The sequence below is a fragment of the Ascaphus truei genome, chromosome 2 (genome assembly GCF_040206685.1).
Source record: "Ascaphus truei isolate aAscTru1 chromosome 2, aAscTru1.hap1, whole genome shotgun sequence".
In the NCBI taxonomy this organism is placed as follows: domain Eukaryota; kingdom Metazoa; phylum Chordata; class Amphibia; order Anura; family Ascaphidae; genus Ascaphus; species Ascaphus truei.
In genome coordinates, this window is record NC_134484.1 from 270,748,924 (window position 1) to 270,774,177 (window position 25,254).

At 39.1% G+C, this 25,254-nt stretch overlaps 1 protein-coding gene across 4 annotated transcripts in view; it reads left to right on the forward strand.

Moving 5' to 3' along the window:
- The window catches only part of MARCHF6 (membrane associated ring-CH-type finger 6), a 44,450-nt gene extending 20,036 nt beyond the window's left edge, over positions 1–24,414 (forward strand). For 2 of the 4 annotated variants that reach the window (XM_075586218.1, XM_075586219.1), the window contains exons 8-26: positions 759–820; positions 1,513–1,545; positions 2,065–2,116; positions 3,226–3,284; positions 4,320–4,400; positions 5,763–5,831; positions 7,273–7,347; positions 9,194–9,328; positions 9,529–9,648; positions 10,163–10,263; positions 11,800–11,937; positions 12,261–12,462; positions 16,210–16,279; positions 16,482–16,678; positions 17,033–17,167; positions 17,958–18,047; positions 19,528–19,660; positions 19,859–19,994; positions 22,295–24,414. In XM_075586218.1, the coding sequence (XP_075442333.1) occupies positions 759–820; positions 1,513–1,545; positions 2,065–2,116; positions 3,226–3,284; positions 4,320–4,400; positions 5,763–5,831; positions 7,273–7,347; positions 9,194–9,328; positions 9,529–9,648; positions 10,163–10,263; positions 11,800–11,937; positions 12,261–12,462; positions 16,210–16,279; positions 16,482–16,678; positions 17,033–17,167; positions 17,958–18,047; positions 19,528–19,660; positions 19,859–19,994; positions 22,295–22,385 (1,979 nt within the window). In that variant the 3' untranslated portion in view covers positions 22,386–24,414. The remainder of the gene's footprint in view (positions 1–758; positions 821–1,512; positions 1,546–2,064; positions 2,117–3,225; positions 3,285–4,319; positions 4,401–5,762; positions 5,832–7,272; positions 7,348–9,193; positions 9,329–9,528; positions 9,649–10,162; positions 10,264–11,799; positions 11,938–12,260; positions 12,463–16,209; positions 16,280–16,481; positions 16,679–17,032; positions 17,168–17,957; positions 18,048–19,527; positions 19,661–19,858; positions 19,995–22,294) is intronic. The other 2 variants (XM_075586220.1, XM_075586221.1) reach the window with 2 other exon arrangements.
- The last annotated feature ends 840 nt before the right edge of the window (positions 24,415–25,254 follow it).

Here is a 25,254-nt window from a genome sequence, read left to right on the forward strand (position 1 = left end):
ACGCTACAGAAGTCAAACCTTCCCCATTAAGATGAATAATTTAAGACGATAATGTAAATCTCTAACTAGTGTAACAAATTGCAGTGGAAGTGCACTCTGTGCACAAATGTTTATCACCATGTGACCAGTTGTCATTAATGCTAGCTCTTGTACCAGTAATAATTCATGTCGAGCACATCGTAGCCATTTTTATTTATTTATTGCCTATCTGGTCATATGGTCATTGCTGGAGTATTTTCCAAGAAAAATGGTCATAGCTTTTGACACTAAAATTGTGCCTTAACTGTTTGTTTATTCCCCTCCCCTCTGGAAGTCTTTTAAATTACTTGAGATTTTATTATGACTTAATCATTTGTTAAAATGGCTGTTTCCTATAATATATATTTTTTTCATTTTTACAAGTGTTCAAACTGGAGGGTCCTCCGGATATAAGCCGTTCCGTTTGCCTATGGGATCCCCCAGTTCCCGAGATGCTTACTGGTGTAATTACAGGTGTTCTCTCCAAATGTCACGAATTATGCAGGAGAACACTGGTAACTGCACCAGTAAGCGTCTCTGGAACCAAAGGTCACAGATCTAAACAAAAATGTGTAATGAGCAGTATTGCGGCTTTAAGTTCTACAAGCTGTTTGGCCAGATATTGTATCTATGGCATTAGTGCGTGTGTGCGTAGGCACTGCTAAGGAAAAGATGGTGCTTTAACGTTTGCATGTAGGTTGTGAGTTGCCTGATTTTTATAGTAGTATTTATCACTACAGATGACATGAACTGGAATGCCTTAGAATGGGATCGAGCTGCAGAGGAGCTCACCTGGGAGCGGGTGAGTTATTCAGTGCTGTTGCCATACTGTGCTGTCATCTCGACATAAGTTACCATTTAAAGGTGTAGTCCCTCTTATGGTCAAAATGAACCACCACCTACGATTTATTTAAGTTTTAAAATGGGTGATTTCTAGCATTTTAGTAGCCCTTCTCCGTAACCAGAGAACTGTAGATTTGCTCTAGCGTGTAATACTTAGTGGATCGTTGTGAGTTCCTCGTATAGGAAATTATATTGTACAAAGCTTTGGCAAGATCTATTCTTTAAGTACCCTCATTTTGTCTTTGAAGTACAGTACGCTCATGTACTGCAATTTACAAGACATTTAGGTAAGATAGATTTGCCTTTAATTACTTTATAAATGCAATTTTGCATACATCTTTAGGACGTCCTAAATATCTTCAGATGAGTTTTGCTGTGGGCAAAATGTTATATAACACTACTTTTTCATGGTAGCTCTTTTCAGAGTACCTCTAATAACATTATGCTTCATTTTGGTTTTAATGTATTCATCAGGATTTATTATGCTGTGGAATGCTCTAATTGGGAAATGGCTCTACATTCTAATTGCTCCTAATTATAGCCTAAGGAGAGTTTCAATATATATTAATTCAATACAATTATCACATAATATATAATATTAACACAAATTACATAAGTTGGTTTTCATTGTTTTTTTCTTTTTTCTTTCAGATGCTGGGGCTCGATGGATCCTTGGTTTTTCTAGTATGTTAAAAAAAAATCTTAATTTTTTTTTTTTGTATGCACTTTAGAAAGGGAAGTACTGTATTGTATGCCTTTATTTGTATAGCGCCATTAGTGTACATAGCGCTTCACAGTAGTAATACACGTGGTAATCATATAAATAACAAATAATATAAATAGCTGGTCATGGGAATAAGTGCTTCAGACAAACGTAACATTTAGGAAGAGGAAGTCTATGTATAATTTTATTATTTAACTTCAGTGCCAAGGATCACTGCAACATCGATAATCCAGTTACCGTGTTTATCCTACAACAGACTTGCCTAAATGGAGGCCATGACTTTGGCTTGATAATATCTATAACCAACCCAGTTCATAAATGTAGCAATTATTTCAGAACGCTTCTATATCACTAGCAATGTGCCACAGTCATTACAGCCTAAAGATACAACAATTTCTGTGCATTCTTATTTAAGTGATAGCATTATTGAGGTTGAGTGTGAATTGTCGCAGTGTGCTAATCTTACTTCTTCTCGGTAGGAACACGTCTTCTGGGTGGTGTCGCTGAATACACTTTTCATACTTGTTTTTGGTAGGTTATATACCACTCAATCACTTAAACAAATGGCTTCAAACTGAATACAATTTTTCATCTCCATATATTTTAATGTAATAGTGATTTATTGAAGGCCCTTTATTGAAGGCCCTCGGTGATAAGTGAGTCCATGTTAAAGTGGCATATTTTCCATTTAATCTTTCTATTTCCAAGTACAGAAAAGGTTCCCAGCACTTTAATAATAACGTGACAGATGTTGTGCTCGGGAACGTAAAGCTGGGGAGGGGGGTGGGGGGGAGTATTCAGGCTGAACTAACGATGTAAAACCCAAAATCCCACAAATCAAATTTATTAAACTTAATTGCAGAGACAGACAAATTATTATTGTCAGTTGAATTTACTTCGGGGCCAAATGTAAAAATGTAGTGGATATGATTTGTAAGCTTATGTGCCTTATAACCACATTGCTCAACGTGAATTATGTTTTGCTTAGAGACTGTCTGTTTTATAGCTCCATTTAGTGCCGCAGTGCCTAGCAATTTCTGCAAGGATTGATCATAGTTCCACGAAGGAGCCTTATAGCTGATCAACTTTAACCAGAGGTCTTGCAGTTTTTCAACCCAGAAGAGCAATAGACAAATGCAGGCAGGCTTCCAACATCTTAGTGCAGCTGTGTGTGCCTTTAATTTACATGTACTGTATTTAGAATTGTATAAATGAGGATAATTTGCATTGGTATTTCTGAAACTCTTCCTGTTTCTGCTGTCCTGGACTCTGGTTTCCATAGTTTAACAATTGCAGTGTGCAATTTAATGTCTTCAGTACTGCATAATCAATGGTCTGCATTTTGGGGACGGACTAGGAATTGGAACGTTTTTATGTACATTAGTCGGTTGCCAGTTTGCTGCCCCAATTAACTTTAAGGCATCAGCTACACGTAGATGTTTAATTAAGCTGTACTGTTGCAATTTGTTGTATAGTTTCATTGGTATTTAAGTTGGGTCCAAATATTTCAGTATTCTGCGTTGTGGATAACATTTCAAACGTGTGTGTGTGTGTGTGTGTTTAGATACCAGTTCAAGAATGTTTCCTTTTTTACTTTTAAGTTTATCTCATTTCTTTTTCCCATTTTTTTTTCCTCTCAGCATTTTGTCCTTATCACATCGGTCACTTCTCTGTTGTTGGTCTTGGATTTGAAGAATATGTGAGTATTATTTCTTTAATTTCATGTCAATATGTTAAAGCAGCAATCCACGCCACTTGAGATTTTCTAGATTTATTTAAAAAAAAAAAAAACTTACCTGAACATCTGTGGAACCTGGCAAAAATACGTGTAAAATGGCCACGGGTCAGGGCTTGCTTTCACAGTCAGTAGAAAATTGATTTCTGTTGTTGGTTGTCAGCCATGTTTGTAGATTTTGTTTCTGCAAATTATAAAATCTTGCCACTAAAAAGATTGCCTAGTGAGTGTTGATCATCCCTTTTTGTTTGTTTCAAAAACATTTATTGGACATACACACATTGAACAGACATAATGTTAATCCTTAGCCTAATACAGGGTTTTTGTTCTTTGCATAAAGAGGATAGAGTAGGATTGAGTAGGCCCTCGCAAGGCCTCTGATCCACTTAGTGGACCGAAAGAGAGGGACAAAGAGGGGGGGGGAGATAAGGCAGGAGGGGGATGGGGAAGGAGGGGGAGGGGAATAACCAGGGGAGTAGGGGGGAATTGCCTCTCAACCCCTCACCCTAACCACCAGGTACGAACACAGCACCTATTATCCCAGATGCCTGAGTCGCCTGATCATCCCTTTTTATTACACATGCTTTTAATAAATTACTCGGGCTCAGATCCACAAAAGGGTGCTAAGCTTTAGCACGCCGTTTTACTGAATGGGACTTGAGTCGTGCTAGTACTGTTTTGTGGATCTGGGTCTCTGGATTTTGTCCAGAGACAAATCTGAATCTGTTTAGTTTTCACAATAGGGTGAAATGGAACGATTTGTAAAATGTATTGGTATAGTGTTTTACAAAAAATATAACAATGTCAGAATAACACGGGTGAAACGCAAAATGAACAATATGGAAATCCATAGTTATTGGTCTCCTAGCATAACTGTCCCACTGTGCTTCATCAAGTCACCAATACTATCATAAATAGTAGTATACTTGTAAATTGTAAATCGGTGCATTACAAATTTAGTACACTGCAAATCTGCAAACCATTGATTTTCTCTTTCAGGTACGAGCATCCCATTTTGAAGGCCTTATCACAACAATAGTCGGCTATGTTCTGTTAGCTGTCACTTTAATTGTGTGCCATGTATCCTTTTCATGAACATACGTCAATATGTCTGAACTTCTGCCCTCTTTGAAGTTGCAAGTTCATGGTGCAAGGACTTTTAGCGTGAGCCAGCGTCAGTTGTATGTGATGAACATCTGGATGCAAAAATTCCACACTTTCTTAAAAATAGACCAAATATTTCATGGATATCTTAGGCAAAAAAATCGAACTCATACCAAAATGAAATACATGTTCGTTTTTTTTTTTTAAGATATAAATGTGTGCCTTAGCACAGCAGGTGTGGTTTTTTTATATATATATATATTTCAGTAATAAGGTATTTGACAACCAATCAATATGCCCTGTGACAATGTAGAGTATTGCACCCTGATCTGCTGAACTGGAGTGAACGCTGGATCACGGTTTCATACCCTGTATCAGCACTTATTGAATTCCCCCCCCCCCCCCGAGTTGTCATGGACACACTAATCTTGTCGCTCAGTTTACCTTTCAGAGCAGCATGTTCTGTTCACACACCATTCATGAGGCAGTTGATCAGAGCCTATAAAAAGAGACCATGTGTATGTATAAATGCAATTTTCTGTGACTTCTAGAAGTAGAGAGCATTTAATGACCATAGTTTCAATACTTATGAACATTCTGTAATATGGAAAATCACTACATATGCGCATTTTCTCTTACTAGAGACCCAAAAATATTATTGCTGATAGTAGCATTGCGACTTTTGACATCCACTTAGCCCTTGCTGGCTTTGTAAAGCTTTCCAAACACCAATAAAGAATTGCAAGCATTTTACTTGATTATTTCTGGGGATTTGAAAGCAATGAGACAGGCACCACACCAAATAAGTAGTTTCATTTTTGTGTGTGTGTTGATTACTCCATGTTATAGTACATGATTTCAGTTGGCAGTGGCTCTAAATCCTCACCTCTGATACCTTGTACCTTTTACATTAAAGCCAAGGGTACAACAGACTATGCACCAAATAATCTGTATGTCGGTACCATTGTCTTAACCACCTCTTTAAACTTGTTTAGGATTAAGGATGCTAGTTACAGTATTTACTAATCCGTGTTCGGCTTCAATCATCTCAGTGTAAAATTGCAGATTGAGGAACAATGGGGAAGGTGTATCAAAGCCTCCCGGCTGCAAAATAAGGCAAACATTGTGAAATAACTGACATTTATCACAGCAAAAAATACCATTAGTTTCAATGTCTTTTGTTTTCTTGTGCAAATCCAGTGCAACATTTTTGCTCTACTTTTGCCCTGATTCTGAAGTTTGGACACTTGTTAATACACGTCCGTCAGTAAATTGCATGGAGGAGCTGCTGGGTATTGGGGGTTTTATAAACGTGCTCTCCTTAACTTCAATGTCCAGGGCTTAGCAGCACTTGTAAAGTTTCAGCGCTCGCGACGGTTGCTGGGCATCTGCTACATTGTTGTCAAGGTAACGCTAGTTTGCTAAAGAGATGTGTGTATATGTATGCCTTTATTTATATAGCGCCATTAGTGTACATAGCGCTTCACAGCAGTAATACACGTGACAATCATATAAAATACAAATAATTTAAATAACAGGTCATGAGAATAAGTGCTTCAGACATAAAAGTGCAATCATAGAAATAAATGGCACACCACTGTTAATAAAGACGTGCAAGTATAATTCTGCTTCTGGTGCTTACCTCCCAATGGTCCCGGCGTCTCAAGGCTGGACCTGATAATGGCACAAAAATGAAGGAAAGGAGGAGCACACAGGAGACTTGATTTGAGTTTTGAAAAACTTCAATAAGGTGTTCACAGCATCAGAGCTTTAGTACAGATAACGTTTCAGGACTAATGTGTCCCTTCCTCAGACCCAGGTGATTTGTTCGTTTAGGCATGTACCCTAAGTGTATAGAGGTGTTTATCGGGGGTCTGTTTAAGCTTTTCACTAAAATGGGAGGCGATGTTCATTAATGATATAACACATTTTCAGCTTAGTGTATATACTTTGTAATGTCTGGTTGGCACAGGAACAAGTTTTTACTCGGTCATGGAGCTCGTTTTCTCTTGTGCCCTCTACATATTAACAGCCCTGCACTGGGCAAGTAAATATGCAAGCCCACTTAACATATTTTGAAGGGTGGGGGGTTTTGGTATGTATTTTGTAGGGTGGATTGAGAGAGTGGGGTAATTGACGAAAGGTAGGGGCGAGTGAGAGAAGAGAGGGGGGCAGGAGTGAGTGAGGGAAAAAAGGGAGTAAGAGTGAGATGCAAGGAATAAATACATGCGAGGCGGGAGGGGGGAGAGTTAGTGAGATGGATGGGAGAGAAATACATGGGTAGAGGGTGGGAAATAGATGTGGCTCGTGAGGTGTGAAATGTTGTGACTGACCCCTGTCGAACCTAATATGTGACACCCTTATATATCGTATGGAAACAAAAAATTTCCCCCTCCCCCCCTAAACATGTATTTGTGCTTGCTGTGTTAAGGGCACAAGTTCAGCAAATAACACAGAATATATAGTACCTACTGCCTTTCTCTGAGGCCTAAGCCCTAAGAGAAGAAAGAATCCAAGAATGATTAAAAGTTTCAGAGATAAAAACAAATATGTGGTAGTTTTTGTTTTTAGAAATGGACAATGCTACCTATGTTTAAGGTGCACCAAGATGTCATTTTTTCGCTGTTTCTCCAAACTGGAAACTACTAAAAGATGTTCCTGTGAAATATTTGCTTAGAATAAAATGTTAAGACATTTTAAAGGTATTTTATTTGTTAAGCATTTAAGAGGGTTTTGTTTTATGGAAACTTTTGAACTAAAAATATAGTTTGATCTTAAATGTATCCAATTGATTATTTTTGCTTACATAGAAATTAGTGCATTGTTTAAACTTTATTTTTCCTCCCAGGTGTCTTTGTTAGTGGTGGTAGAAATTGGTGTGTTCCCTCTCATTTGTGGCTGGTGGTTGGATATTTGCTCATTGGTAAGAATTTCATGTTGACTATGTGAACTGTACAACCTCATTATAATGTCTTTAAATTACCTATAGATTTAGGTGAGGCTGTTCCCAAACGTTTGCAATCCTTTCAAAAACTAAACTATGGGATACATTTTGTACAGGTGTATACTTTTTAAATACCAACTCTTTAGTCTATATAAATACACACGTGTGTTCAGTTCAAGAATTCTGAAAGCAGGCGTACCTAAACAAGTCGTACTGCTTTGTCATATAGTGGTATAGAAGACATCCTGAGAGGCTCATGGATCCGAAGAAATCTAGAGAAAAAGGAAGAGCGAAGAAAACACAATTATGTAATACCATAAAGATTAGATGGATATCATAAAAAAAAGTTTAAACTAATGTTGATGATATTACACGATTTTGTGTTTTCTTTCTTTCTTTCATTTTTTACAATTGTCTTCAGATCCATGCTCCTCTCAGGATGTCTTCTGTACCACTATATTGGGGGGGGGGGAAAGGTTTTTTGGACTCGGGCTGCCGGACTGTCATTTCTTAATTTATTTTTGGGGGGCTTTCAAATCAAAAACTTGTATGTATGATCACATTTTTTATTTTGCACATTTATATTATTGGATCACTTCCACTGTGTGGATAATTTAATTGTTAGCGCCATATTTTGCGATTGCGTTGTCATATAGTGGACATTGGGGGAACAGCTTATTTTCAATGCATGTTTTCAAGATTATTTGTAAAATGGTTTTACATTTTTTTTTTAAACTTTATTTTTCCAGAAGACACATGGTTTTTACATTCTCCAGGGTGTATGTACAACATTACATAGGGGCCCATGCACTATCCCCTAAATAGTGCATAAGAGTGCTTTTTTTCTGTCTGTTTGCTCTGCAATATCTGCAATAGGCAGCATGTGCGTATGTTTGTATATTCTTTGCACCAATTTCTGCTTGGCCTGTGACGATATTGGAGATTTAGGCAGTATGCTGGGGGAAAGCTTATGGGGAAGTTGGATATTGGCACAGGTATATGTATGAAGAAATATGCATATTGCCCTACTCTTGTTGTTTTGCATTGGTTTCCTCCATCACCCTGTAGGTGGCGTAGGAAATGTTAGCTCACAATAATAGTGCACAAATGTCCCAAATTCTGTATCCGATTAAATAGTCTTAAGACACATGGTTGCAATCGCATACGAAAAATGGCAAAAAAAAAAAAAAAATGAATTGCAAATGCTCCAGCTCAGACCCACTTCATACATAGACACAATCGCTCTGACTGCACTTTAATTTTTAAATGTTTTTTTGTTTTTCAAAGTGGTTGGTCGGTTCACACAACCTACTGGGGGTTTGATGCACATTACGAAGTGTTTACAGACCTTTTGGAACTACAGTATTTTAGTTCATTTTAAATCTTGTTCCTATATGGTTATGTATTGGCATTCTAGAGGTAGTATGTATAACTGTTAACACTGTCGATTGATGGGCCAGCAAAGCTCTGCATATTTTTGCTATTTCTTCTGAAGGTCTCGCTCAAATTCCCATTAACACATTAGCTGCCAAATGTGAAATGCTCCGTCAATGGGTGAAAAAAGCACTGTATTTGACTAAGTTTTCTGTCACAATGCATAGCTGATTGCTGGGTTCATATCTGGAGACAGGTATTGCAGATGTGTAAAATAAAAAGTAACTTCTGAAAATATTGCATGCATACTTATGGAAGTGAATGAGATTACACCACCATTCACTTGCCTCACTGAGTAATCATACCCTTTTCTGGCTTGCAGGGTATTCATACACAAAAGGATCTGATGTACCAACAGTCTAATAATACACGATCTTACTGTTCTTTCCAGGAAATGTTTGATGCCACCTTAAAAGATAGAGAGTTGAGCTTTCAGTCGGCACCTGGCACCACTATGTTTCTCCATTGGCTTGTGGGAATGGTTTATGTGTTTTATTTCGCATCCTTCATTCTCTTATTAAGGGAGGTAAGTTGATAGAAGAAAGTGGGAGTTGCTACTTTTTGGATAATGTTTAAGCAGTGTAGTATGTGGGACATGTAAGAACTTTTAAATGCACTTTGCTATATTCCCCAGTGATGGCTTTCATCAACTAATGTTATAATAGTAGACGGTTTCTTATTTTCAAAGTTGTTTATTACTTTTTAATTGTGTTGATTTTGTTGCAGGTCCTGAGGCCTGGGGTTCTGTGGTTTCTGAGGAATTTGAACGATCCAGATTTTAATCCAGTCCAGGAAATGATTCACCTACCTATTTATCGACATCTCCGGAGATTTATTTTATCAGTGGTAAAGGAACCATAGCATCTTTCTCAAACTGTGACATGCATACATTTTTATCTGTCCCTGTTCTAGAGAGGGTCTTGTAACTTGAAAGAAATTGCAGGAAACAGAGGGAGAAATTAGCGTAAGGGTTTCCCTACAATTCTTTGACATCCGTCTGTCTGCAGAAGAACGGTAAACCTTTGGAGGCAGTACTTAGCAGGCACCTCTGGGACTGAAATGGCTAAATAAATTGGCAAAGTCCTCCGATATTGTGCATTGGGTCTGGGATGAAGTGGCTCACTGAAGTGCAGGGACTTGTGCCTGCAAAAATTCTATGTACTGCACTGCATACACGGTTAGCACTATAGAAGAAAGAAAGTAACGAATAACAATCATTTCGGGTTCCCAAAAAACTGCGAAAGTGAATATAACTCTAGTTAGCTTTTGCATTCGCTGACTGACTGGAGAAATTAACTTTTTTTTTAAAACAACTTTGTATCCATTCCCCCCCCCCCCCCCCCCCCCCTCTCCTCTCCAGATTGTCTTTGGCTCAATCGTTCTTCTCATGCTTTGGCTTCCTATTCGTATAATCAAGCACTTGCTGCCTACTTTTTTACCATATAATGTGATGCTATACAGGTAAGTAAATTAAACTTCTAAGGCCCCGTTTATAGGGTGCGCAATGCGAACAGGCCATACTTCTGAGACAGGCCATAGAGCGCACATTGAAGCGCAACAGTGTTTTCAGGAGACCAAGGATTTTGTTTGTTGCGTGACGGCCTGGTCACGTGTGCGGTTCAGCCAATGAGGGTGAACCAACCTCGTGACGTCATGGCCATGCTTCCCTGTCGCGATTGATCTCAGTTCACAGATTGCTCGGGCCACATTCGCGCACGACGCCATGCTCTCTGTCGCGCGAGAACCAAGTATAATCGCGGCCTAAACGTGGATCCTGGAGAGTTTTCTGCAAGTTCCAAAATAAAAATGATATAAATTACTGTAGTTGTACACATTTGAAAAAAGGATCATTTTTTTGGCTCAATGTTGTGGTCTTTAAAAGGTAAAGAACAGAGCGTCTGCCATGTACATTATTTTATACAGAAAACAAAAACCTAGGTTGTCGTTTAATCTACTAAGTGATAAAATATTGTGACAATGTGAATAATTATATGTAGTATTCTCGGCTCTAAACCCAAATATACATTATTAAACCAGTATAAAGATTAGCTATCATTGTAAGTGAGGGCCATAGATAACGTCACCTCTTCCTATTGACTGCCGCAGCTAACCTGGCCCCGATTAGCCATTTTGTGATCACCAGGCAAGTGTTCTTCCCTGGTAGAGAAAATGTTATACCTCCGGAACTGAGGTGTCACCACGGGTCATCCGAGTGACCCGCAGGTAATGTTAAAAACTAAAATAACCCCAAAGAGAGTAGTGCACACTACTTAAATTAAATAAAATTACATATTTGAAGAAACTACAATGGGGGGGCACTAAGAAATATATAATTTGGTTTGATTTCATGGACTTTAAATCTTATAGATCTATCAACATTGAAGTAGCTAAGAATTATTATAATTGTTTATTTGTAAATCGCCAATATATTCCACAGCGCGGTAAAATGCGGGTGCAGTGACCTAAATTGTGTAATCATAATTCTTTAAAGATCGGGGCAAACAAGCAGAAACAGATACAAAAGGTAATGAGGGCCCTGCCCATGAGTGCTAACAATCTAGGGGATAAGACAGACACAAGACACATTACTCTGTGATTCATTGCAGCTCGTTTGTGTTTACTCATGTATGTGTATCATAAGGGAAACACACACACATACACGCCCAGAAACATTAATACACCGTTTTAAGAAGACGGAATAAATACAAATTACAACACAGTCCAGGGTTATAAATAGAACCGGGTTTGATATTTCAATTTGAATCACCCGTACTTCTAGTAGTGCAAAGTGATTTTTTTTTCTAGTCATATATAAAATATATTGTGTAGCCATATATACAAATAACTATTTGAACTGTAAATAACAACATGCAATGCAGTAATTTATCATGCAATGCAGTAACTTATCAGAACTCTAAAGCATTCATGTTGAAGCACAGAGGAGGATGTTCCTATAATAAATGTTACACAATGTATTTTCTCCATGTTTCTTGCCAGCGATGCGCCAGTAAGCGAGCTGTCTTTGGAGTTGCTTCTACTGCAGGTCGTTCTTCCTGCCTTGCTGGAACAGGGACACACAAGACAGTGGCTGAAAGGTCTCGTCAGGGCATGGACTGTAACAGCTGGCTACTTATTGTGAGTAAAAACATATCACAAGAACTGTGATCAGGGATCCCAAAGACAACACAATTGAACTCTGACTTAAATGTGTACTCTATTTATTTAACTGGTTCTAACCAAACTTGGTGAATGTAACAGAGGCACCACACCTGTACATTGTTGTATTATGTAGAAAAAGTCAATCTCTACAGATGGATTTATCAAAGTACTTTCACTTGTGCCTGAGATCAATTTACCTGCACCGCTCGCCACCATTCATATAAAATTATCCGTTATCCATTTTTGGGAATGTTAGGAACTACTGCTCTATAGAAGATCTCTCCTTTCTTCTTCTTCAGGGACTTGCACTCCTACCTGCTTGGAGACCAGGAGGAGAACGAGAACGCTAACCAGCAGGCTGCCAACAACAACCAGCATGCGCGCAATAATGCTGTGCCAGTGGTTGGTGAGGGCCTCCATGCTGCGCACCAAGCCATACTTCAACAAGGAGGTCCTGTAGGGTTTCAGCCTTACCGCAGGCCCATCAAGTTTCCTCTCAGGGTAAATAACCGCTGTGTCCCATAAATGCATTGTAAAGTGTGAAGACATTCTCTTAAACAGCAGAGGGGTTTTTTAATAGCGCCTCCATAGAATACATTTCCAAGTGTACTTTTAAATCCATTTATAATGAAGCACAAAATACCATTGTATTCATGGAATACAGATCTGTGCTTTAACCATAAGAACAAGGTAGGAATTTTAGTACACATACTTCATTGGCAACTGATAGACTTTTTAGTGTGTGTGTCTGTGTGTCTGTGTCTGTGTGTCTGTGTCTGTGTGTCTGTGTGTGTGTGTCTGTGTGTGTGTCTGTGTGTCTATAAGAAAGTACACCCTCTTTGAATTCTATGGTTTTACATATCAAGACATTATAACAATCATCTGTTCCTTAGCAGGTCTTAAAATTAGGTAAATACAACCACAGATGAACAACAGCAAGACATATTACACCGTGTCATGATTTATTTAACTAAAATAACGCCAAAATGGAGAAGCTGTGTGTGAAAAACTAAGTACATCCTTACTGCTTCCATAGGAATTAAGATGCTAAGTAGCAGACAGGTGCTGCTAATCAAATGCCCTTGATTAATTGATCATCAGCAAGTGTGACCACCTCTATAAAAGCCAAAGTTTTAGCAGTTTGCTGGTCTGGAGCATTCAGGTGTGTGTTAACACAATGCCAAGGAGGAAAGACATCAGCAATGATCTTAGAGAAGCAATTGTTGCTGCCCATCAAACTGGGAAAAGTTATAAGGCCATTTCCAAACAATTTAAAGTCCATCATTCTACAGTGAGAAAGATTATTCAAAAGTGGAAAACATTCAAGACAGTTGCCAATCTTCCCAGGAGTGGACGTCCCAGTAAATTCACCCCAAGGTCAGAACCTGCAATGCTCAGAGAAATTGCAAAAAAAAACAAGAGTTACATCTCAGACGCTACAGGCCTCAGTTAGCATGTTAAATGTTCAGGTTCGTGACAGTACAATTAGAAAAAGACTGAACAAGTATGGTTTGTTTGGAAGGGTTGCAAGGAGAAAGCCTCTTTCTAAAAAGAACATGGCAGCAAAGTTGCATCTGAACAAATCGCAAGACTTCTGGAACAATGTCCTTTGGACAGACGAGACCAAAGTGGAAATGTTTGGCCATAATGGCGTGTTTGGCCATAATGCGCAGCGCCACGTTTGGCGAAAACCAAACACAGCATATCATCACAAAAACCTCATACCAACTGTAAAGCACGGTGGTGGAGGGGTGATGATTTGGGCTTGTTTTGCAGCCACAGGACCTGGGAACCTTGCAGTCATTAACTCGACCATGAACTCCTCTGTATACCAAAGTATTCTAGAGTCAAATGTGAGGCCATCTGTCCGACAGCTAAAGCTTGGCCGAAATTGGGTCATGCAACAAGACAATGATCCCAAGCACACCAGCAAATCTACTACAGAATGGCTGAAAAAGAAAAGAATCAAGGTGTTTCAATGGCCCAGTCAAAGTCCAGACCTCAACCTGATTGAAATGCTGTGGTGGGACCTTAAGAGAGCTGTGCATAAACAAATGCCCACTAACCTCAATGAAATGAAGCAGCGTTGTAATGAAGAGTTGGCCGAAATTCCTTCACAACGATGTGAGAGACTGATAGTCATACAGAAAACGATTACTTATAGTTATTGCTGCTAAAAGTGGTTCTACAAGCTATTGAAGCATAAGGATGATTGTTATGAACTGATATGTAAAACCATAGAATTCAAAGATGGTGTACAGGCATACCCCGGTTTAAGGACACTCACTTTAAGTACACTCGCGAGTAAGTACATATCGCTCAATAGGCAAATGGCAGCTCACGCATGCGCCTGCCAGCACGTCCTGAACAGCAATACCGGCTCCCTACCTGTACCAAAGCTGTGCGCAAGCGGGGAGAATATAGAACCTGTTACACATGGGTTATTTATATCAGTTATGCACGTATATGAGGATTGCAGTACAGTACATGCATCGATAAGTGGAAAAAAGGTAGTGCTTCACTTTAAGTACATTTTCGCTTTACATACATGCTCCGGTCCCATTGCGTACGTTAATGCGGGGTATGCCTGTACTTTCTTTTTCACACAACTGTATATTTATATACACACACACACACACACACACACTTAAGTTATGGTGGGTAAAAAAGTGACATTCTCAACAGTAAAGCATATGGCAAATAAAAATATTACTGAATGCTCATTTGCATGTCTTAAGAGAGGTTTGTAGCCCTGCCTTTCACCATTATCACCCAGCACACAGCACTTCCACTGCAGCAAGGGATTCTGGGAAATGACATGCAAATGGGCACACAGTGTCACCTTTTGGTTCAAAACCATTTTTAACATGGTTCCCTATAGGCTTAAGCTTGCTGCATGGTCACCGCTTTGAGCCCAACCAGGGTTAAGATGCATAGCCAGAAAACCCACCCACAGACAGCTGTTTCGACCTTGATGGGTCTCATCAGTGTGGGGTTGGTTAACTGGCTATGCAATGAAGCAATGAGGATGGGGTTTACCATACTGAGTTAAGTTATGGTGAGTAAAAAAAGTGACAAAAACTCTCCACAGCAAAGCATATAGCAAATGGAAATACAACTGTATGCTCATCTGCATGTCTTACGCAGGTCTGCAACCCCACCTTTCACCATTATCACCCAGCACATAGCAATTCCACTGCAGCAAGGGATTCTGGGAAGTGACATGCAAATGAGCTGTGTGTGTGTGTGTGGCTGTACTGCTAATTGGACATCGATATTCATGCAATTTTGATATATATATATATATATATATTTTTTTTTTGATTCTTTTTAACATTTTTTATTAATTTATTATTTAGTTTATACCATTATATTTTCGGGCACTTCACACATTAGCGCAGTCCTTTATTGTGTGTATATATATATATATATATATATATATATATATATTTATTTATATATTTATTAGTGCGTAATATATGTACATATATATGCTATACGGTGGAGGGTTTTTAGTTACCCTTTCACTCACCATAACCTTAATGTGTGGTGAAGACCTACTAATAAGTCCCAAACTGCAAAGCAAGTAAAACCAACCTCACACTGATGAGGCTCACAAGGTCGTAACAGTCTGTGAGTGGGTTTATTGGCTTTGCATCTCATCCAAGGCTATTTTTAAAGCAGCATGCATTGACTTAAGGGATTTCCATGTAATGTGGGCTTGAGACAAAAGGTGGCACGGTGTGCTCATTTGCATGGCATTTCCCAGAATCCCTTGCGGTAGTGGAAGCATTGTGTGATAGGTGATAATGGCGAAAAGCAGGGTTGCAGGCGTGTCTGACATGTGAATGTGCTCAGAAGTATTATTTTTATAGTGTGTGTGTGTGTGTGCGTGTGCGTGTGCGTGTGCGTGTGCGTGTGCGTGTGCGTGTGCGTGTGCGTGTGCGTTCCTTCAAATTCATTGTGGTCCTTACTGGAACTGCAGCTTTAAGTTGATTTTACAATGTACGAGGGAATCCGCCTCCAAAGTATTGCATGAATTTACTGTAAATTTTTTTTTTTTTTTAATGGTAAATGGAAGCTAGAATTTAGTTCAGCATAGCCTTCACTAGAGCAATGATTTTCATCCCTCTACTCAGAACTCCCCATCTAGGAAATTTTTAGGGATAACAGAATCAGAAGAATAATCTATAATCGCTATATAGTACTGCACTTTTAACATTACATCCCCTTTTTTGTCTTTTTTAGATACTTTTGTTAATAATCTTCATGTGCATAACATTACTGATCGCTAGTCTTATCTGCCTTACATTACCAGGTAAGTGTATTTATATTATTATTCTATTAACACATCAAGCTACAGTTATTAAATCTTCACTAGAATATTTCTGGTTAGAATATTGATAAATATAGTCTGCTTCTGATGACCTCATACCATTCAGATGTCAAAATACTCTTACTAAAGATGGCTATTCTACAGCAGAGCAGGCAAACAGTGTGTTCCTGTGTGTCTTGTTTAGTGTTTACTGGTCGCTGGTTGATGTCTTTTTGGACGGGGACAGCGAAAATACACGAGCTATACACAGCAGCTTGCGGTCTCTACGTTTGTTGGCTCACCATCCGGGCAGCGACGGTGCTGGTTGCATGGATGCCACAAGGCCGCCGGGTGATTTTTTTGAAAGTGAGAGAGTGGTCCCTCATGGTGAGTCATTTAGAGGTAAAATAACAATTAATTTTTTACACACCAATTCAAATAAACTGTAGAATTTAGAGCACAAATCTATGAAACTTGAATACGTTGTGTAGGAATTATGTTTATTGATGTCGTAGACTATAGCCAAGCAGTGTGAAAATTGAAAATGGCTCCTCACATGATGTTCAATAGCATTGTGATTTTCACAGTAGGTGTCGTGTCTGTCCAATGAAATCAGAAACTTCTGTGCAAAAGTGAGTAAGGGAAAAATCATTGATAAATTGTTGAAGAGAAATTAGGAGCTCCTGCAACCAGAGCACAAGTAATACATGAACACCATATATTATAAAACACTTTTTTTTTGTTTTTCCCAACTAGATAATAAAGACCTTAGTTGTTGCCCTTCTGCTGGCTGGTGTTGTCCCTCTTCTGCTTGGGCTTTTATTTGAATTGGTTATCGTTGCGCCCCTTCGGGTGCCTCTGGATCAGACACCATTGTTTTACCCTTGGCAGGTAGGTTGAGAGGCTTCCAGATGTACTGAAGGTGGATTTAACATGTTTCTGAATTGTTTTCAGAGTCTGTTTCTATACCAAGGCAAGTGCAAAGTGAAACCGTTCATGCAATACAGTACTTGTTTAACGTTCAGTCAATGAATAGCCGCAATTGGACACTGGATTAATAATTCATATGATAGGAACAGAGGACTACCAGATTAATCATTTTCTCTGTTGTGGTCACAATCTGGTGAAACTTCCTCTCCATGATTCTTTCAATTAAAAATATCTGATTTTGCTTAATTGAAAGGGGTTTTTATGGTTTTTAAATAAGCGACATAAATTAAAAATGTTTAAGTTTAAAAGTGTTGTGCATTTCGGGGTCCACCTTTATTAAAATGTACTGATCTTAGTAGCATTATTAACATGACTGCTGATGCTGGTAACAGCATTTTTAAACCCCGGAATTTCTGCTGTTAAAACAATAAGCAGGATAATCGGGTTCATAATTGCATTGGTTCTTAAATTGAACTAAAAATAAATATGCTATTGGTCAAGGTAAACTCTTTTTAATATATATTTTTTAACGTTCTGACTTTATATTAGTACGGCAGTACAATATTTCTATTGTAAGTAGCACCATATTTTACTGCCATATTGTGTTGTGCATTTATTAAAAAAACTGCAATACAAGAGTTGGACTGATTGGCTAGACACAATCAAGAAGCAACAATAAATTCCTTTGCAGATACTTTGATCTTTTGTTAGACTTTTAGTCGACTCTCCCATTATTATTTTTTTTTTACAGGACTGGGCTCTTGGAGTTCTTCATGCCAAAATAATTGCTGCTATAACTCTGATGGGTCCTCAGTGGTGGCTGAAAACTGTAATTGAACAAGTAAGACAATAATTTTTTTTAATCCTCGTTGCTGTTCCATAGGGTGTGTTTCTGGACCCATTCAGCAAAATATTGCCTTTCTTCCTCTACTCATTCTACAGTCGCTGAAGTGGCTGATCCATTGACTTGAATAGGAGTTTTTGGACGATTGCACCTACCGCTTTAAAGAAACAGGGTCGCTTAATCAGCCTCTTTTAGTTAATTTGTTATGAAGATAGCTGTGTAGGTCACCTAGAACTGGCGAGGAGACAGTCAAGACAAGTGTGGTTCTACTTGGTTGATACTTCCACTAGACTAGAAATAAGATGCACCCAGGAAGCCCCCTGTTAGTGGAACCAGGATAGGCAAAACATCAGAATTTAAAATATAGTAGAGGTCTGATGGGATAATAACTTTGAAGAATGGTACTATATTTATTCAATCAGAACCGCATTTGTAATCCGTACAGGGGTAGTAAAATACAACCCACAGGCCACGTTCGGTCTGCCAAATGATTCTGTGGCCTGCCACATGTAGGACCCCCCTCTCTCTCCCCCCCCCTCCTCCTAGGCCCTATATGTGGTGTAGAGCCTTACCTGGTGGCGTTGAAGGGAGCTCACCCAGATGGTCATAACACTTAAGATGGGCCCCACCTGGAGTCAGGGTCCAACTCCGCAATAGTCTTGGTGGGCTCTGTCTGTCACTGCCTAAGGACCTACACCACGGGTAAGGCCACGAGGGGAGAATGGAGAGGGGGAGGGCCGGGCGGTGCATGTAGGAGAGAAGCTGGTGAGGACCTACATTAAGTGTGTGTGACCCGGCAAGATTGCCAAAGCTTGTGAAGTGGCCCACCAGACAAAATGGTTGCCCACCCCCTGGTCTATATTCTTTCCTAGTAAAAAGATAAGGGAAATGAATCCCCAAAACCGATGCTCTAGAGGTGCTTGGAAATAAATCACTTAACAAATTTATAACTAGTCATAAGTTAAGTCTGGATAACCACATGCTGATGTGAGATATACATAGGAAAAAAGTAAATGAAGCTTCCAGAGTTGGAGATGAATACACTTGAAGAATAATATCCAGAGGGGTATGCCAATGAGTACCACTTGTGATAAACACAGACCCCCTCTAACATACAATGTGTGTAGTATCCTGAAGTTAAACTTTTAGCATTTATGTATATAAATCCATCTACTCACAATCATGGTGTCCGGAGGTAGAGTGCTCCCTGCTACAATTTGCAAAACCGGAAATGGAGTCCCGTGGGGGGAAAGGATAAGCGGTGCACTGCTGCTGAAAAACAATGAGGCTGGATTGCTCAAAATTTGATTTAAAAGTATTTATTTGGCCAGTGGCAACATAATAAAAATAAGATGAACGAGCAGGATCACTCTGACGCGTTTCGAGCAGTATGCACTTTGTCTTTCCTAAACCATATTCCTGTTGCTCTGAATCCAATCTTAAGTGTTAATAGCTATGACCCTGGGTTATCTTTTAGGTATACGCAAACGGCATACGCAACATCGATCTTCATTTTATAATACGCAAACTGGCTGCACCAGTCATCTCCGTTCTCTTGCTGTCGCTGTGTGTACCATATATCATCGCTGCTGCCATTGTACCTGTAATTGGTATGTACCTTCTTATATAAGTGCTCTTGTGAGGGTTTTTTTTTTTTTCCGTGTTTTATAAGCTTGTAGTGTTACAGCCCTATAAGGAACTTTGTAACGAAATTGAAAACCCTCTTACATTTCCTACATCATTACTTTAGAAGTGTCTGGTGCTTGCAGTTTGTTTTAATGTTGCTTATTGCGTTTTATGTTTTGCAGGTGTCACCCCTGAAATGCAGAATCTAGTGCAACGTCGTATTTATCCTTTTCTATTGATGGTGGTAGTTTTGATGGGAATCTTATCCTTCCAGATCCGCCAGTTTAAGCGCCTTTATGAACACATTAAGAATGACAAGTGAGTAATTGTTTTAGATTATATTTTTTTTATTATATTTTGGATACCAGTAATTATGTGCTACCATAAATCTTAAAATACAATTAGCCATTCGATTTCACATTTCCAACTGATATCTCCTTGTAACCGTTTTGGTATCAAATTTAGTCCAATAACAAGATATTACGCAGACTTGAAGTGCTGAAACATTTTCTAAGTGAAAGTTAAATTGCTGCAAATTAACATTTTCAATGGTGGTTCTACCTGCTATTCTGTAAGAGTTCATTTTATTGAATGTGTTCTAAACTGATCTTTCATGGGAAACAACCACAGTGATAAGTAGGGGTACCGATTTTATAACTAAAGAGTGTAAAGGCAAAGAAATCCTGATTTATTGTATTTATCATAAAATGTTTTTTATCCAAATGTTAAAACCTCTCTGAGATGCTACACTAAATGAACAAGATGCAATTTGACAGTAAGATATAGGGTTGGGTAATATACCGGTATGATAGTAAAATTGCGGTTCTAAAAATTGATGGTAACTCTGTACTTACCATTGTTAATTACCGTGGTATTACGGTCTGCCAGCTGCTGGGGTCTGAGTGAAACTGCAGCGTGTCACGGAGCTTCCAGCCTCTCACTCCCCTTCACCTTCCAGCCGCTTCTACAGAGGGGAGGGGCAGAGCTTGGGAGCTCAAAGCTGCAGCATGTAAAGGCTTCCCTGCTAGTAATCTTTCTCCCTCTTATCACCTTCCTTCCCCCCAAATGTTCATGATCCCTCCCCCCCCCCCATCCCAAATGTTCCTTATCCCTTCCTCCTCCACAATGTCTCCTAAAGACACATTGGGGAGAGGAAGGGGTTGCTAGAGACCAATTTTGATGACATTTCCTTATTTCTGTTGGGTATTTCTTGTCGTAACAAAAATTCACACGATAACAATATGACATTATTTATCATCTAACCCTAGTAAGACATTGTAAATATTTTTCATGCATATTTAAGCACTTTGTGCCACTGTTGCTGCCATCTTCTTGCAGTATTATTAAATGATGCAGCGTATGACCTCACTGTTGGAGGTAAAGCACCTTTTGTTTATTTTGGTGGTTACATGTTCATTATAGCTAATAAAAATTCTGCCTCCACACCAAGCTAACTCCAATTAGTCTGGTGGTACATTTTAATTTTCAACTATTTACTGTCTTGTGAACTGAGTGATTCCTGCTTCTCTCTCATTGTCATGAAGCCGAGCTGTTTGGCCACAAATTTGAAGAGCGTGGCAGATTATTATAATTGTATTTATTTTGTTTGAGTAATCTCACTCCCCCAATAATATTGGCACGGTGTACTCGGTTATAGGAAGGCTTTTGACACACAGGGGCGTAGCTATAGCCTGGGCAAAGCCCGGGGGCTCGCTCTCCCACCCCACTCCTGTAGAGACAGGCGGGGGGAGATGGTATGCAGTGGTGGGCCCCCGACGTTAAAGGATAAGCCTGTTGAAGAATCATCACTTGAGGCACAGCAGGACGGCAGGGGAGAAGCGCACTCTGCAGTCTGACCCCTGAAGTCTTTCTTACTTCCGGTGTCTGCTGCTAGAGCGCGCTCCATGACCTCGAGCTGAGCCTCAAGTGCCTATTTCTTCTACTGGCTTATCCTTTAACAGCGGGGGCCCGCCGCCGCTACCATCTCCCCGCGTTCGTCTCCATAACCACAAGTAGGCATGGAGGGGGATGGGAGATATGATGACTATGATCTGATGGGGACTGGGGAAGAGATGATGACAAAGGGGACTGGGGGAAGATCTGATGATGTGGGGAGTGCTGATAAGATGAGGAGGGATGATGGGAGAGGATAGGGAGGGAGAAAAAATTTGCAGTCAGTATTCTCTTATATTACCATGCTGATATATTTAAAGTGTTTGGTGAATTTTACACAGCTTTGGAGAAAAAAAGCCCAATAGTATTTGAGAAAAAAAGCTATTGAATTTCATTGTGGATGGGTGCAGAAGTTCCCACCCTCTACTTTATGGTAAAGTAGAGGGTGGGAACCTCTCTGCACCCATCCACAATGAAATTCAATAGCTTTTCCAGTGGCAGATTTCCCGTTAGGTCCGGGCTTAGGGCAGCAAAAATGTCCGCCCCCATATAGATAAGAAATCTATATTTTATATTTAATCTATATTTGTGTGCAGTATATTTAATTTTGAATCTACAAAATACGTTTGTTTTTAATGGTGCCCTGAATTTTTTTTGCCCGGGGACCTGCTCATTTCTAGCTACACCACTGCTGACACATTTCCTTTTTATTCCTTTACTTCTAGATACCTTGTTGGGCAGCGATTAGTGAATTATGAACGTAAATCCGGCAAATCCAGCATGTCAACACCACCTCCACAAACCACACAGGAATAGGCTGGACGACATCTGACCACGTTTTTGCCCTTTTCCATAGACTATTATTTCATCCTCCCTTAGCCTATGGTTGAATCGTCTTTCCGGGCAATTCCCAGGCAGTGTCTGTTATCTTGTTGCATCTCCAGCATTTGAGCAGCGGTCACAGGCAGCTCAAATACTCACGTTGATTTGCTGTTCCCTGCGCTGTCTTGTCAGTATACATCTTGGTGCCGGACGACAAACACACAGAATGCAGCGTCACACGAGAATCTTAATTGTAAATCTTTAAACAAACAAAAATGTAATATTAATTTATTAAATCTAGTTGTCACTTTATATATATATATTTTTTTTTTTTGAATTTTTTTTTAAGGACTTTTTTTTCCTCTTCACAAGGGATGACAACGGTGCGTTTGAAAGCATTAGCACAAACAAATGTATTAGGCATTACAGAGATCTAAGTTGCCTCCCTGTTCAGAGTTCACTGGGTTGGCAGATTTGCTGTGGAGAGAAGGGCTGGTCTTGGGACACGAGAACTTAAGTTACAACCAGTATAGAAACAACTGTTAAAATAAATGTGAACCGTTGAACAAAATATACTTTTTTTTTTTTTTTTTTTTTTCAATCAGCTTTTTCATTTTTTTTTTTTTGTACAGTATGATTTGGAAAGGCTTGAAAAATAAATGGCCCATTTAAAGACGTCTGTAGCTCTTGAGCGCTAGAAGTCAACCCTGTGTGTTTGGAAGCCTTAAAGCAACTGTGCCGCTCTCAGCAAGGTGTGATGACGTAGCAATAAAGAACAAGCGTTACACCAACGTTACACCTCTGTCCATTCTAAAAGTCGCTTAGCTCAACCTAGGTTTTCAAATGTAAGTGCATGCTAAATGATACAGTGGAAAGTTCCAGGGAATGTGCAATTTTCACTGCTTTCTCTGGGAGCACTACCATAAAATGGAGGCAACAACTCTGTGTGATTTGTGGGACGCAGCAATAAGGTTGGAACTATAATGCAGCCAATATTTCATATTGGTTGCCATCTTTAATACCACTTATTTTAATCATTTTCTATAACCAAATTGCAAAGTATTTGAAGTTTTCACAATTAATTTTGTGATTGGCATCATAAAGTTAAAATTAGTTGTCAAACGCAATCCAATTTTTTTTTTGTTTTAATATGTGCCACTGCTGCTTAAAAGCCAGAATTATAGGTGTCCTAAACCAGCTGATGGTGTGATCCAAGATGAAAGGAACTAGTGAACGAGTGAACTAGTTTATTCTATTTTCTCCCGTTCATATCTGTTGAGGTGAACCACTTCATATTGAGGTAGCGTTCCAGTAATGTTTAAGGGTCTTGCAATGTGTTGCTCTGTAGCAAGTGTTACTCTGCATTGCAAACGGTTAGATATCGTTTGAGAAATTAAAGTGATTTTAATTCAAGAAAAGACTAGCAGTTATAGTACAAATCTACTGAAGACATTAGGAACTTTTTTTTTAATCATACAGCCATTTTTTATTTTCTTATTGGACTTTGTTTTGTGAAAGTTAACGAGCTGCATTCAGCAATGCCATGTTTGAGCAGAAAAAGTTATACACGGTGCATAAAAGCTAAATAATTATGCACTGTACAGAAAGGAAATCTCTTCCTTTGCTAGATCCTTGCAACAATAATAGAAAACAAACTGAGGTGGCATTTTGCAAAAGGTTTTCCAATATATCTAGCATCTCTAAAATATACACGATAAACTAATATTTCTTCAGTGATCCTGAAACAAAAAACACAAGGAAATTATTCTGGAAGAAATAAAAGGCCAATAACCCTTTCTGCAAACTTTACCATGATGGTCCCTGTAACCATAGTGCAGGGCTAACATTTAAATGGACACCTGCTATGTAGGGGTGCAATGTTTGGAGATTTTTTTAAGCTTGTTGTAATGCAAAGTTGATAATGTTCAGGGTACAGGATTGCATGGAAAGCAAAATTTGTGTAATTACTTGACTACGTTTGCACCGTTCAGATGTATTATTAAACTGAATTATACGTTTGTAATCTTTGTATTCTCAGAGAAGGTCTCTTATTTAAATAAGGAAGTCTCTGGTTAGGGTTCCCAGTAACGTATATTTTATTGTACATTTAGTGCTATATGGGTGCACTTGAGGTATTTAGCTCTGATCTCATATAAGCAGTGGTAGAATATGGTGTTCCACCAGTTTCTAGCTCTACAGTGTGTTTTTCTAAGCTATGGGACCAATAAGAAGCCTCTTTCTAGATTTTACAATGTTTAAGTTTGACTACAAGTCTCTGAAAGTGTTCTCAACCACAGCACATTGCTATATTTAAAAAAGAAAATGCGTAAGTTTGAATTAAAACATACCAAATCCGGCAATCGCTTACTTGCGGGTGACCTGCCACACAGGAAAAATGCAATTTAAATTAAGTGATTCAGGATGTACACTGTGTAGTGGGGTCTTATTCAATTGTGATTGTGCAGATTTGGCACCTTGCATTGACTTGAATAGCACTTTCTGTGCGGTAGCGCTGAATCGGTATCATCTCAATTTACTGAATAAGCCCCCATGTGGTTACAATACATGGTTAAATCAAGATTTTGTCTGAAGTGATTTAATGACTAGACAGTACTGTACATGGCTTGTCAACATAATTAATCAATTCTGTTTAAAAAGGGACCTGCGCTAATCTTGCCTTAAATTATATCCTTTCACACTGCCTGTTTATGGTGGAAGGGCCTGCCATTATATCTCTACAAGGCTTTCTGCTTCCTTTTAGTTTCATGTGATACTGTTGCAGAAAAGAAGCTGCCAGGCCTAGAGTTGCTTCCTATATTGCCAAATGAGGTGCTCACGGCAAAACAATTTGCTGCCATGCTCG